Source organism: Agelaius tricolor, unplaced genomic scaffold (genome assembly GCF_023055355.1).
Source record: "Agelaius tricolor isolate 1412-34295 unplaced genomic scaffold, bAgeTri1.0.p SCAF_7, whole genome shotgun sequence".
Classification (NCBI taxonomy): Eukaryota; Metazoa; Chordata; class Aves; order Passeriformes; family Icteridae; genus Agelaius; species Agelaius tricolor.
Window position 1 is genome coordinate 47948700 of NW_027269267.1, and position 13669 is coordinate 47962368.

A 13669-nucleotide genomic window follows, 5' to 3' on the forward strand; every position below is an offset into this window, starting at 1 on the left:
CAATTCATTCAAGTAATATGGTTGGGAAAGAACAACAACAGTAAAAATTCCTGCTATCAGAGGAGCAGCAAGGCAATTTAGATGAGCTTTTAATTTTAACCTTGATTGATAATCTTGATACGAGGGTTTGGGTTGCTGGCAAGTTAAATGGGAGTCAGCAGTGCCCTGGCAGCAAAGGGCCAACCATGCCCTGGGAAGCATCAGTCACAACATCACCAGCCCATCAAGGGGTGATTGCCTCTCTCTGCTCTGTGCTGGTACAGCCTCCCCTTGAGTATTGTGTGCATTTCTGGGAGCCACAATATATGGACATCACGCTGTTGGAGCATCTCCAGAGGAGGGCATCCAAGGTGGTGAAAGGTTTTGAAGGAAAAATGGATAAGGAGAGCAGCTGAGGTCACTGGGTTTGTTCATCCTACAGAAAAGAAGGCTGAGGGATGACCTCATCACAGTCTACAGCTTCCTTGAGGGGAGCGGCAGAGGGGGAGGTGGTGATCTCATCTGTCTGGTGAGCAGGGACAGGACCCAAGGAAATGGAATGAAGTCAGGGGAAGTTCAGATTGGATATTAGGGAAAGGTTCTTCAGCAGAAGGATGGTAAGTTGCTCCAACAGTCTTCCCAGGGAAGTGGTAAGAGTTCAAGGAGCATCTAATCATGTGCTTAATCACATGGTTTATTTTTGTTTTAGGAGCCTTAAGGGTCCTTTCTAGCTAGAGATATTTTATTACTGTATTAAACCAGAATACTAATGCTATTACTTTATGGACTGGAAGAAGGTGCAGTAACTGAAATGGACTTTGAAGGGTGAAAGAACCTACTGTTTTACTTTGAAACCATTCTCCCTTGTCCTATCACTACATGACCATATAAAGAGTCCCTCTCCATTTTTTTTAAAGGCTCCTTCAGGTACTGGAAGGCAGCAATTAAGTAATCCCTAAGTCTTCTCTTTTCTAGGCTGAAAAAGCCAAATTCCCTCAGTCTTTTCCTATGGGAGAGGTGCTCCATCCCCCTAATCATTTTGGTGACTCTCTCTAAGAGGTAGATGTCCTTCCTATGCTGTGAATTATGCCAATATTTATTGAATGTGAGATTTTCTTCCTTTCAGAACTCAGAGCTTAAAATTTCAGTTTTTTAAAATAAATAATACTTATGAATGCATATATATGTCTCTATATATATATGTATACTTTCACAATGCCATCTGTCAAAAGTTAAATGAAAATTAAAATGTAGTGTGGAAAAATTCCAGATATTATCATTTTTCCCCTAGAATCTTTGTAAATGAAAGCTGTTTGCGTGCAGTACTCCAGGTGGGGTCTCACCAAAGCAGAGTAGAGGGGCAAAATCTCCTCTCTTGCCCTGCTGGTCACCACTGCTTTGATGCAGCCCAGAACATGTTTGGCTTTCTGGGCTGTGAGTGCACATTCCAGCCTCTCATCCAGAAGCATCACCGAGACAGTCTCAGCAGGGCTGCTCTCTGTCCATTCATCCCTCAGCCTGGATTGATACTGGGGGTTGCCCTAACCCAGGTGCAGCGGCTGCACTTGGTCCAGTTAAACCTCATGAGATCCTCATGGACACAGTTCTCAAGAATATTCAGCTCCTAATATGCAGGGAGAAAAAATAGTGTCTTGACCATGATTTTTTAGTTCAAATAACATATGATATTCTACTCAGTTGGCAGTAAAATATTGTAAGAGTTTTCTTAAAGATTTTAAGTGATCAAGGTTTGTTTGCTTCTTTTAATTAATAAATGCATCATCAGTGGTTAGGTAATTCTCTATCAAAAGTGTATATGAAAACAGTTGTGAAAGTAGCAAAGAAATATTCTATAATAAACTAAAATAAAACCTGATATCCTGGGAAAAAAGGTCACAACCCTAATCAGTCTTATGGGTTACTTGTAAAAGAAACCACAAATTGATCAGGCTGAAATTAGTTGTAAAGAGAAAGATGTCTCTTAATCTGGAAAAAATCTTTCTGGGTACACAAACTCATTTTAAGCCATGAGTTACCTGCTGTGAGTCTCAAGGATGAAAGAGTTTATTATGTATTCTCACTGCTAGATCCAAAGTTGAAAAGGTGACATCCTCAGCCACCTGACCTTTCTTGATTAATAGGTCAACATGCCTTTAAACCAGGATTTAAGGCTGTTTGGAGTCTTCTAATCTACAAAAAGCAGCAGATCATTACAAATTAATTGATCTCTTTGATTTCTCACTTTTGATCTTCCATCTCAACCCTGGAATACAATAAAGATTTACAAAAGGTCTCACCTTTCAGAATTAAGTGTAATTAGCAAGTTCCTCTCTCTTCAGTTCAACTTGCAGAGCACTTCCCAAGGTAAAACTTAGTGTTGTGAAACTTCATCTTTTGGTTATAGTAAGTTGATGAAATAGCTGACTCAGTATTTCTGTTAATATTGATTAATATAAGACACTTTAAAAAAGTAATCCTGTTTTTTTTATCACTATGTTCAAAAGCTTGTCTTGATTCTGTAGGTGAGCTGCTACATCACAGAACCTTTCTGCTCATTTAAGCCATCTTCTTTGATAGGTGGTACAAACCAGTAGGGATAAACCTCTAAGAAAAATGGGTAGTGCTGAGTACCTGACGTGTCTTATTGCTTTTAATTTTTTTTCCCACTTTGGACTGGCTCTTGTGTGTTCCTGTAGACTGAATGCTCCTTTGCAGCTGAAATCCATTAGATAACATCTTTTATTTTCCTCACACAAACTGTGGAAAATCACATATTTTTATAGAAATTTGTGAAAGAGATTTAATACTTCTGTTATTTATTTTCTGCCCTCCCTCTGTTGTTTTTTGTTTGTTTTAAATTTGACCATATATATATACAGTAAGATTATATAATAGGTAACTGCTGAACATAAATCATGTGAATTTAAAAGACAAGATATTACTATTTGAAAATATTTCCACTGATCATTAACTGGTGTATTAAAATTTCTGTTCGTTCATTTGTCCATTTTTTTTTTTTTTGATGCTGCCAAGGGTTTTGGTCTTGCTTTTGACAAGTGATCAAACTGAATATCCATAGCTAAATTTAAATGATGGCTAGTAAATCTGAAGCAACAGCTAATGCAAAATGAAATTAAATTAAATCTCCATGAATGAAATGGTCTGAAATTAAAATCTCCATCACATACCTAAATTACATTTCTGCTATCTGTGAGAATTTTTATCTCATATAAAATCATCACATTTTTCCTTTCTATGATTTTTGTGATGCTTTTATTGAAGCATCAATGAACAATAAAGTTACTTATAAGTGGTCAGAAATAGTACTAGAAGAAGATTTACAGATATAATAATATATAAATGAGAGAATAAATAAGCAAATGTAGAAGTAAATGTTCCTCAATGATGAAAAAATAGTAAATTAGGAGTTTCTAGTGGCAGCACCAAAGTCTATTTCTAAGTTCATGTTTTTGTAGCCATCCATTGACATTTAGTCATTGCATAAATATAAATGTGAATTGTTTATGAATTAGGATGTTTGCTTCTAAAATTCATGATTGCTGGATTTGAGCACAACATGAAAAGTGATAAAAGTGCTATACCTATTTATTAATTCCCCAACTGTTGTAGTGTATTTCTATATTTTGTAATACTTTGAAGTAGTTTTGTTTTATATTCCCATATTTTTCCCAAATGGTTTATCCCAAACTGTACCCCCCTCCCTTTACCTGTGTTATCCCTCTCCCGGGATGAGATCATCCCCAAACCCCCACCCTGGCTCTCTGTCAATCACTCAGATCCCATCCCCTCCATCCAGAAGTTTCGGTCCAGTTCGTCGTGACCTTGGCACATCTCCCGGGGCTCTCGGCAGGAGGCCCCCTGAGGTGCAGGAGCTCCTTTGGGACTCCTAATAAAACCTTGGATTAACCCCTGCTCAGAGTCGGCCCTTTCTCTTCTACCGATGTCTCTGGTGTCTCTTGTGCTGCACAGGCGCCCAGCCCAGGTGCCCTCAGCACCCTCGGGGCACACACAGACAGTGTCTCCCTGCCAGCCCAGGTGCCCTCAGTACCCTCGGGGCACACACAGACAGTGTCTCCCTGCCAGCCCAGGTGCCCTCAGTACCCTCGGGGCACACACAGACAGTGTCTCCCTGCTGTCAGCCCAGGTGCCCTCAGCACCCTCGGGGCACACACAGACAGTGTCTCCCTGCCAGCCCAGGTGCCCTCAGCACCCTCGGGGCACACACAGACAGTGTCTCCCTGCTGTCAGCCCAGGTGCCCTCAGTACCCTCGGGGCACACACAGACAGTGTCTCCCTGCCAGCCCAGGTGCCCTCAGCACCCTCGGGGCACACACAGACAGTGTCTCCCTGCCAGCCCAGGTGCCCTCAGCACCCTCGGGGCACACACAGACAGTGTCTCCCTGCCAGCCCAGGTGCCCTCAGCACCCTCGGGGCACACACAGACAGTGTCTCCCTGCCAGCCCAGGTGCCCTCAGCACCCTCGGGGCACACACAGACAGTGTCTCCCCGCTGTCGGCCATGTCGGGGCTGCCCCCCGGTGTCTGCCGACTCGGGACTGGCCCAGGGCTCCTGAGAGGCTCGCAGAGGGACAGAGACACTCATCATTAGAGGCATAGATCATATATATGTCTTCAGTCTGCCCTACTTGCTGGTAAAATGTAGCAGCATAAAGCACTGTAAAGTTATGAAGTGAATTCAAGCTTCATATATTTCACTTAGCTATTGGAGTGAGCTAAGAGAGCAAAGGCAATCAATTACCATGGTGGCTGATAAGAATTAACTTGTTTATCTTCCCTATTTTTTTTAAATAATAATTTGCCCTGAGCAAACTGGCTAACAATATACAAAAGGCTAATTGTTGTTCTCTTGGTTTCCAAGTTCTCCAGTTGTGATGGTAATGTTTTTTTATTAATATGTTTGTATATCATGTTTTCAAATTAATCCAGAAATGTGACCATCTTTATGGAAGCACATGGTACACTATTTATGGCTGTACCACACTTCTAATCTCAAGATCATCTGTGAATATTCAGTCCTAAAAAAATAAAAAATTCACTGTAGATGGTATTTGGAAGAATACCTTAACTTAAAGCCCCAGTAATTAAAGTCGTACTTGATACTGCTGTGGTATTGATTTATCTGTATCAGATTCCTAAACAACAAGCTACGAGCATTTTGTAGATATTTTCAGAATATTTTCAAAATATTTTCAAAATACTTTCCTTGGACATGTTTATTAACAAAAACATTGTATTACACAGTGATTTTATTACATATTTTTAGTGAGTAGCATGTTAAACTACTAACAGTTTAGTAGATTATATTTAGTAAGTTTATAGATTGTCTAAAGTCACATGCTATTATTAAAAAGTTTATAACAAATAAGCCTTTAGGAACAAAGAAAAGTACCTCTGGATTATGAAATGCCTGTCATTCTGAAATTGATGATTTGACACTGAGAGATTATCTTGTTAACAGGTGGGACATCTGCATGATTGGAAGATTATTAGAGTGCTAATTTCTATGTCTGTTTTATAGTTATATGCTAAAGTATCACTTGCTTCATATCACAGGAGGCAAAAACACATTAGAATCAAATGTCATTCTGTATTTTGCTGCCAATGTGCAATAATAATACATTCCTCCTAATAATTTTTAAAGAAGTTTATAAATATCTGACATTTATCATATATATATATATATCCAAGCAAATTACACCACTTGCTTACTTTTTCTGCAGACTTGTCCTCAGTTCTGTCTCTGACTACTTTGCTGCCATGTTTACAAGTGATGTTTGTGAAGCCAAGCAAGAAGAGATCAAAATGGAAGGCATAGACCCCAATGCGCTGTGGGACCTTGTTCAGTTTGCATATACAGGTATTGTGATGCATACATTACATATACTTCCTATAGAGGCAGATGTTGATATTTTTGTTTGCTACTTTCCAATCAACTATATTTTTTATAAATATTTTTATTTTTAAACATAATCATCCAAAAATGTTTAATTACTATTTCTAGGGATGAATTCAAAATATTATCTCTTATTTCCAAACTGTTCAATATTTCAGACTTGTCAAGTTCAATAGGATAGTCAAGAAAATTATATACTTTTCTTGGTTTTCAAATACTTAAAAGGAGTGCCTCATACCCTCATAAATCAAATTATGTAAGATCACTGAAGGAACAGTTGTACTTTTTTAAGAATAATCCTGTATTGCTTTTTTAATCAAATCTCAGTATAAATAATTGCATAAATCTTTAAAATTTTGAAAGAAAGAAAAATTGAAGTTTGAATAAGAAAATGTTTTAAAAGGTTTTATTATGAGCCAGATATTTTCACTTTCATTTCCCTTCATATGCTGGTACTCTGTTTTGAAGTGTAAACTTATGAATAACTCACAATACAGAGTTAATAACTCAAAGCTCTCTTCTGAATAGTTTTTATATTTTAATGCATTATAGATTTGGGATTTATACTTCTTAAACAACTTGTTATGCACATTTTAACTGAAGTGCATTAATCTGAAAGAAAGAATGCTAATATTACAAAATAAGGTAATTAAAAGAGTGGAACTGCCTATAAGATTTGCCTTGAATCACATAAGTATAAAATATATACTATTTTCTATTTGTTTCCTAAAAGACATCCTTATATTGTTTAAATTAACCATATTTTATCATGATAATTCTATTGTATATTTGATTTAGATCCAATTTTAAATAGATACCCCAAACCCTGAAGTTTTAATCTGTTTTAAAAACACATATAATAATTTAATCACAAGTTGCTGTTCGCTTTGTATTTAATCAGGATATGTTCTGGGGTTTTTATGACATAATAGCTTTACCATCTTAATAGAAAACAGAAACGGCAAATAAGCATAATTTAAGCCAAAATACTCTTTTGGAGAATAATGTTGGAGAAATAAATGTTCTAGGATTGTAAGACAGTGATTTAGGTAGTACTCTACATGTTAAAAGGGTAATGCCAACTCCCTTCAGCTGTGGCTTTGCCACTGAGGAATGTGCATTGTCTCGAGGGTTTCAAGCTAGGGATCCATGAAATGAAATAGTTCAATAAGAAGGATACAATCTGATTCCTTGGTGAATGAATGGCACAGGAATTCTGGGGCAAAATCAAGACTACCTTGGCACAGAACAGCAAAAAGACTACGGGTAATGTTAAATTGTTTCGTAGGAGGGAGGTTAAAGATAGAGGAGGTAAGAGAAGGGACAGTGTTGTTCCCCTGAAAAGAAAATTGTGAAAATCCTGAAGTACTGTATTGTTCTTTTGCTTCAGTTTTCACTAAAATATATCACCTGGAAAGATACAAAAGAGCTGTTGACAGCAAGAGATAGTGTGTAGGTGTAGATTAGGGAAAGAAGGAGATTCAGAAGAAAGGAGGTGAAAAAAGATAAACATTTTCAAGATGAATGAAGCTATATAAGAACTTTATGGTTATCTTTGAGAACTTTGGAGACTGGATGAAGCAATGAAAACATAGAAGAAGCAAACTTCTGTTTACCAAAAATGTTTAAAATTTTCAGCTCCTTTATGTTCCTTCATTCTCTTTGCAATGTGATGTACTTGGGTCATTATATGAGATGTAAAACTAAAAAGCTTCTTTTTGGTGTAAGGTAAATAAGGGCCAGCTTTCACAAATGGATGAAAAGGGAACTCCACAGCGAGTATAATTTGCATGTTTTCTAATTTGCCTCATATGAATCTGCATCTGTAATATTCATTCATTTAAACAGTCACACAGTCCAAACTGCCTCAGAAATGGCAACATTATGTACTATTGTAACATCACTTTGAAGAAATAGAAACTTAAGAGGATAACCAAGATCTCTAATGTCTTTCACTAGAAGTGGTAAAACACCATTATTCTTTTTTTCTAACTCATTTTGGAGACCAAATAAGACTTTAAAATGCCTTAAGTTTACACTTGCAAGTTTCACAAATAATAACAATAGAAGAGTGATGAGGGTTGGGAAACGTGAGACAATTTTACATGCTAAAAGATTAAATATATTGGATACCATAGATCATTCTGGTTTTGATTACTCTGTCTTGCATTTCTCTTCCATCAGGTTCTTTATCCTGATTTATTCTTATTTTTCCTTATTTATTCTTAGCTTGTGTCCTTATCTTCTGGATTTCATGTGGGATTATTTCTTTCTGTATTCCTTTTCTCTGCATCAGATATCTTAGTAGACACCTAAATTTTCTAGCTACAATTATCCTAATAAATTAAACAATGCTGGGGAAGGCTTGCAGGCACTGGAACACAATTGTCTCTATTGATCCTGGAAGTTGTGGCCAAATCCAAATAGTAGTCTCTCTAACACATGGTGGGTATACCTTGGATACACAGTTTATCGTTAATGTGGCTAACCTTGCACAGAGGGTAAGGGCATTCAAAAGTGCTATGGAGAATTTAGTGATAATTCACGTGATTTGTGAATTCCTAGAAAATAGTCCCGAACTTATTCAGTTTATTGAAATTAAATACAGTCTAGGCTTCTCAGTTAATCACTCTGTTTTCCCTTGACCTTGCCAGAGCAAAACCGTTTTTTTTCTCATTTTGTTTCCATCATCTCATATGATTTATCTATATTCATAGTTTCTTATCTCCTTTCTTGCACTCTGATTCCTTATTTACAACAGTCTTGTGCTGCATGTATGTGGACAAGTGGAAATTTAAGAAAATAGCCAGTGTTTTGATATCCAGAAGCACAGAAGCCAACAGAAATTCCCTTTCAGACTTTTGATCTCTAATTGGGAGCATACACATTTCTAGACTTAGGCAGAATATCGGGAGAATCTGGCTGCCAAATTCCAATTACTGATTGCATGTGTGATAAAGTTTTCAGCAACTCATGTCTGTAACCAGTTTAGCTCTTTATTGTTTTACTTCAGGAATAGAAAACAATTTTGACAAATGGGCAGTTATTTACTCCTATTTTCTTTTTCCTGTCACTACCTTCCTAACTCAAGGAGCTTAAGAAAAAAAATCACTGATAGTTGCTGCTGTTATAGAGGAGGTTTTCCCGGGGGAAAACTGAACAAATCAGAAAAAACACAGATGAACATGGACTTCTTTGCAAAAATGTAGAAGTTAAGAGTATTACAGTGCAAATATGTCTAGATGTGATTTAAAAGATGGAACCGTTTCCACATCTTGTTATCTGTAATTCAGTCAAGTTTATATTTTTTATAATCTAGTGAAATTCTTGCATTTTTACCTGTGAATCATACATATTAAGCAGGAGGTTAAGAAGGATAAAATATATGCATCTATGAAAAGCATTATTATTGGTGAAGATATCTTAAACTGATATCAGACCCTCCACCAATAATCTAATAATAGATCTAATATAGTTGCAAAATATCAGAATTAAAGTTCATCAAAAGGGAGATTTTTTACACCAGACACGTGAAGAAAAGTAGTTCTGGGGTGCACCAGGCACAGCATCACCAGCTGAGCATGGGAGGGGATTGTCCTTCTCTGCTCTGCACTGGGGTGTCCCCACCTAGGGTCCTGTGTGTGGTTTTGGGCACCACAATATTAAGAAAAACATTAAATTATTACAGAGTGTTCAAAGGAGGGCCACAAGATTTGTGAAGGGGCTTGAGGAGCAGCTGAGTTCACTTGGTCTGTTCAGCCTTGAGCAGACTGAGGGGAAGACCACATAGACCACATTGCAGTCTACAACTTCCTCATGAGGGGAAGAGGAGGGGCAGGCACTGATCCCTTCTCTGTGGTGGCCAGTACAGAACCCAAGGGAATGGCCCACAGCTGTCTCAGGGGACATTCAGACTGAATGTTAGAAAAATGTTCTTCACTCGGGGGAGATTGGGCACTGGGACAGGCTCCCCAGGGAAGTGGCCACAGCATCAAGACTGACAGAGTTCAAGAAGCATTTGGACAGTGCACTCAGGCACATGGTGTGTCTCTTGGGGTTGGTCTTGTGCAGGGCTTAGAGCTGAACTCAGAGATCCCTGAGGGTCCCTTCCAACTCAGCTTACTCTGTGATTCTGTGGTTCTGTACACAAATAGATTTCTAAATAATTGGTGAGGTAGAATTACAAGGTGACCAGGAGAGCATTAAGTCTTGTACAGCCTCGATTAGAGCAGCTCCTGAGTGAAGGCATCTGCCAATCTAAGAGTACTAACAGGAAGACAGAAAATTAGACAACCAAAAGTACTGATTTAAAGATAATAAAGGATGTTGAAGTTTCTGTGAAGATTCAATGTGAATAATTATGTAATTTTAAAGTTATGTGATTAATGTACCTGTAAAGCAGAATTTTATTAAAGCTGAAAAAATTGGCATGTATTAAAATATATTCTATAAACTCCATGTTAGGACAGTCTTGGGGTTGTTTTGGAAGTGTTTTAGGATTTGTATATATATATATTTAACTTGCATTTTTTGTAAACAAATTAATAATGTAGTAACTACATATTGTTTTATCTGAAATATGCACAAAGTTTTCTAATGACATAGCTACATTATAATGTAATTATGGCTTATGTAATTCAAATTATGTAGATGATGTGAATTTATTAGAAAAACACTCTATCAAAATTATATGCTTCTTGTTCTATACATATGGTCACAAGGATAGATTAAAACAGCTTTACCACTGTTTTTTGTAATGGATATATTTGACCAGTAAAAAATATGTGACTTCATTAATCTAGCCACACTTTGCTGCATTTTTTTGGTTTATTCAAATAGACAAAGTATGTTTTGTCTGTGATAGAGCAGAACTGTAACTTAATAGGAAACAAACCTTCCTCTTTTGCATATCTACTCCTTGTGAGCCAACTGATGAAATCAGAAGCCAACACAGACAGCTGCAATGGCTATGCAGAAAGTATGTTTCATTTTTCAAGCAGCAAGATGATTGATAGCAAAAAAATCTGTGATTGAGATCTTAGTGCCCTGGGATAGATGGATGTGTAATCTTTGATCTTTTAAGAATTCAATGTAGCAGTTACACAGATGAGTGTTTCTTCACCTTGTTTTCTTAGGTAATGCTTCTTTCTTGATCTTAAAACTTGAGTTTTCATTATTTTCATTTTTACTTCAATAGTTCAGAGAAGACTGAAACTATAGATTGATATTCTGTTGTTTTTCTGCTATTGGTGACTGTGGGAGACCTCCTTTGAAGATACAAAAGAGCTGTGAAGTTACTATAGATTTCCTATATCGGGAAATCTAATTAGCATCGGAATATCTAATTAGCATGCATTCACGACGGTGATCAGAAGAGTAGGTTGGTACTTTCATACTGTTAATGAAACTGGAAAAGCAAAACCCATTTAAGCAATAGAAAACTAAAAATCCTTGATTTGTTTATACACCTCTGAAAAAAAAATAGAGATTATTTCATACATGGAGGAGGTTCAAGCCCTACTGTATAGCTTTTAATTAAACTTTATTTGGGAGAGTCTTTAATTAAAGTACTGTCAAGTGCCTTTGTCAGCGTTATACCTAATAGGACACACAGGGCAGACAGCAGGGATGTAGCAAGTAGGAACTTGCCTTTAAGCACAAGGACCCTTAGGTTCTTGCAGCAGAGAAATGATATTAATTTTATATCTCAAGGAGATTTTTTTCTCGGTTTTGGTTTGGGGACTTTTTTTAAAATTTTTTTTAATTGGTGAAAGCCAATTGTCTATGTGAACAAACATTGAAGACAATTCATCAATACTTTTGGCTTGTGCCAATTAATAGTGTCAAGAGTCCAGGGGTTATCAGAGCTACTGGATTGTGCTACAACATGCTGTTTGAATGTGACTGCCATTGTTTGAGGATGACAGTGTTTGGAGTAAAACTGAGGCCATTTCATTCCCTTTTACCTCAGTGCTAGAGGGAAGTCCCAGACAAGCTTAACTCAATGGATACAATGTAGGGTGTTTTATTAAAAGCTTGTGCTAAGATTTTAAGATTAGTAGTGCCTGGATTTTAGGTACTGGTGGTATTTTTACAGTGTTTCAGGTTACTCTTCACTATCTCAGTATATATTGATCACATTGAGAAGTGGAGCTACCCTGATATTATAAAGGTCTTTGCCTCTACCTCTGTGTCATGTTGAGCTTGTTCAAGAGTTATTTGTTCTGTAGTATCATGTTAGAGATCCCTCAAAAGGCGGACCATGTCTAAGTAGCATTTTTTGAAGGAGACTACTACCTGCTGCTGTCCCACTGCGTTTTCTCTGCCATGTATTTGATGGTTGACTTTGCACTTGCAGAGAATAGGCCCTTAAATTTCCATTCATTTCAGCTGGGATATCATTTGTTCCAGGAACTCTGGGATGAGTGATAAAAGGACAAATTAAGGTAAGTGAATTGATCTGAAAGACTTTGTCAGCTGTTGTGTAATGGAGAGTACAGAAAAATGGTCACATATCATATTAGGTGCTCATAGACATTGAATAAACTTAACTTCTGGATATGGAGGATCTCCTGTGAAACTCTCTTCTAGAAGCAGATACTTGTCATGATACATGTCATACTTTTCAGGAGTCAATAAAGAGGGTGTTGCAAAGAGAGTTATCCAAAGAAGCCTTCTTTATCAGTGTTGCTCCAATTTAGGAAGTAGGAAGTGGTAGTGATGGCACAATCTGTAGAGCCATAATTCAGATTATCTGTCCATGGATGTTCCACACTGACTACACTTCAAAGTTCATATGTACCTTTGCTCCAGTTACATTTCAGATTGACATTTTCATATATAGTGGTCCTCATAAGATCCTTATTTATGCACCAGAATTAAATTCCCAGCTATACTGTCCATGTGTACAATGCAAGAATCTTTCAAAATTCCTTAATGTAACTGTAGGTTCAGATTGTTGTCTTCTGTCCTCTGTGAATGTCAGCCTGCTTGGATAAAAATACCTTCCTTCACAGAATATTTTTCTGATCCTAAAACAAGCTGTGGCCTTTCACATAATTCAGGTCTGTAGGAAAGAACTTCAGACACCCATTTATTGTAAAGAACTGCAGAGACTGACTGCCTCCTCAATTTTATTTTTTTTTTTTTAGCCAGTCTCTGAGGATTTTGTTTCCATCTGGAGCAGATATTTTCCATTCCTGTCACTGAAACTCAAAGTCCTTGCTCATTCCTGGAGCTCTACACTACACTCCAATGAATTGTTATTCTTCCTTTTACCCAGGATACTTCATTAACGGACAGAATTGGCAATTATGTACCAGGAACCAGCTGTTGTCTCATTCTTTTGGCAAAGTATATGAGAATCGCTTAGGAAAGAGCTCTGAATTGGTTATCCATAAATTTTGAGTATTCAGAATTATCTAGAATATTATGGGAGATAGATAGTGACTATGTTTCCTCGTACTATGATGCAATCTGCTATTCCAGAGAAGTCAATAAAAATAAATTCAGGCAGACACAGGGAAGCAATGAGTATGAAGGGGAAGAGCACATAACTGGGTGCGTTTCAGGGTGCATATTTAAAGCTGTCTCTTGCTAGGCTCAAAGTTCTTCATCTCCAAAACGAGCACTGAACATTAATACAGGACATGGCTGGAAACTGAGTGTTCCTTTGAATGGAGTATCATCCCTCTATGCTGCCATCTGGCACATGCCAGCCTGTTACTTAAATGGCATCAGTGAAGTGATTGGACAG

The 13669-nt window shown here is 37.3% G+C and overlaps 1 protein-coding gene across 4 annotated transcripts in view; it reads left to right on the forward strand.

Annotated features, from left to right (window-relative positions):
• The window catches only part of KLHL1 (kelch like family member 1), a 192201-nt gene that overhangs the window by 61953 nt on the left and 116579 nt on the right, over window positions 1-13669 (forward strand). For all 4 annotated transcript variants that reach the window (XR_011679785.1, XR_011679786.1, XM_071431099.1 and 1 more), the window contains exon 3: window positions 5741-5877. Coding sequence is in view for 2 of the 4 variants with exons in the window: in XM_071431099.1 (XP_071287200.1) it covers window positions 5741-5877 (137 nt within the window). In the remaining 2 variants the exon portion in view is untranslated. The remainder of the gene's footprint in view (window positions 1-5740; window positions 5878-13669) is intronic.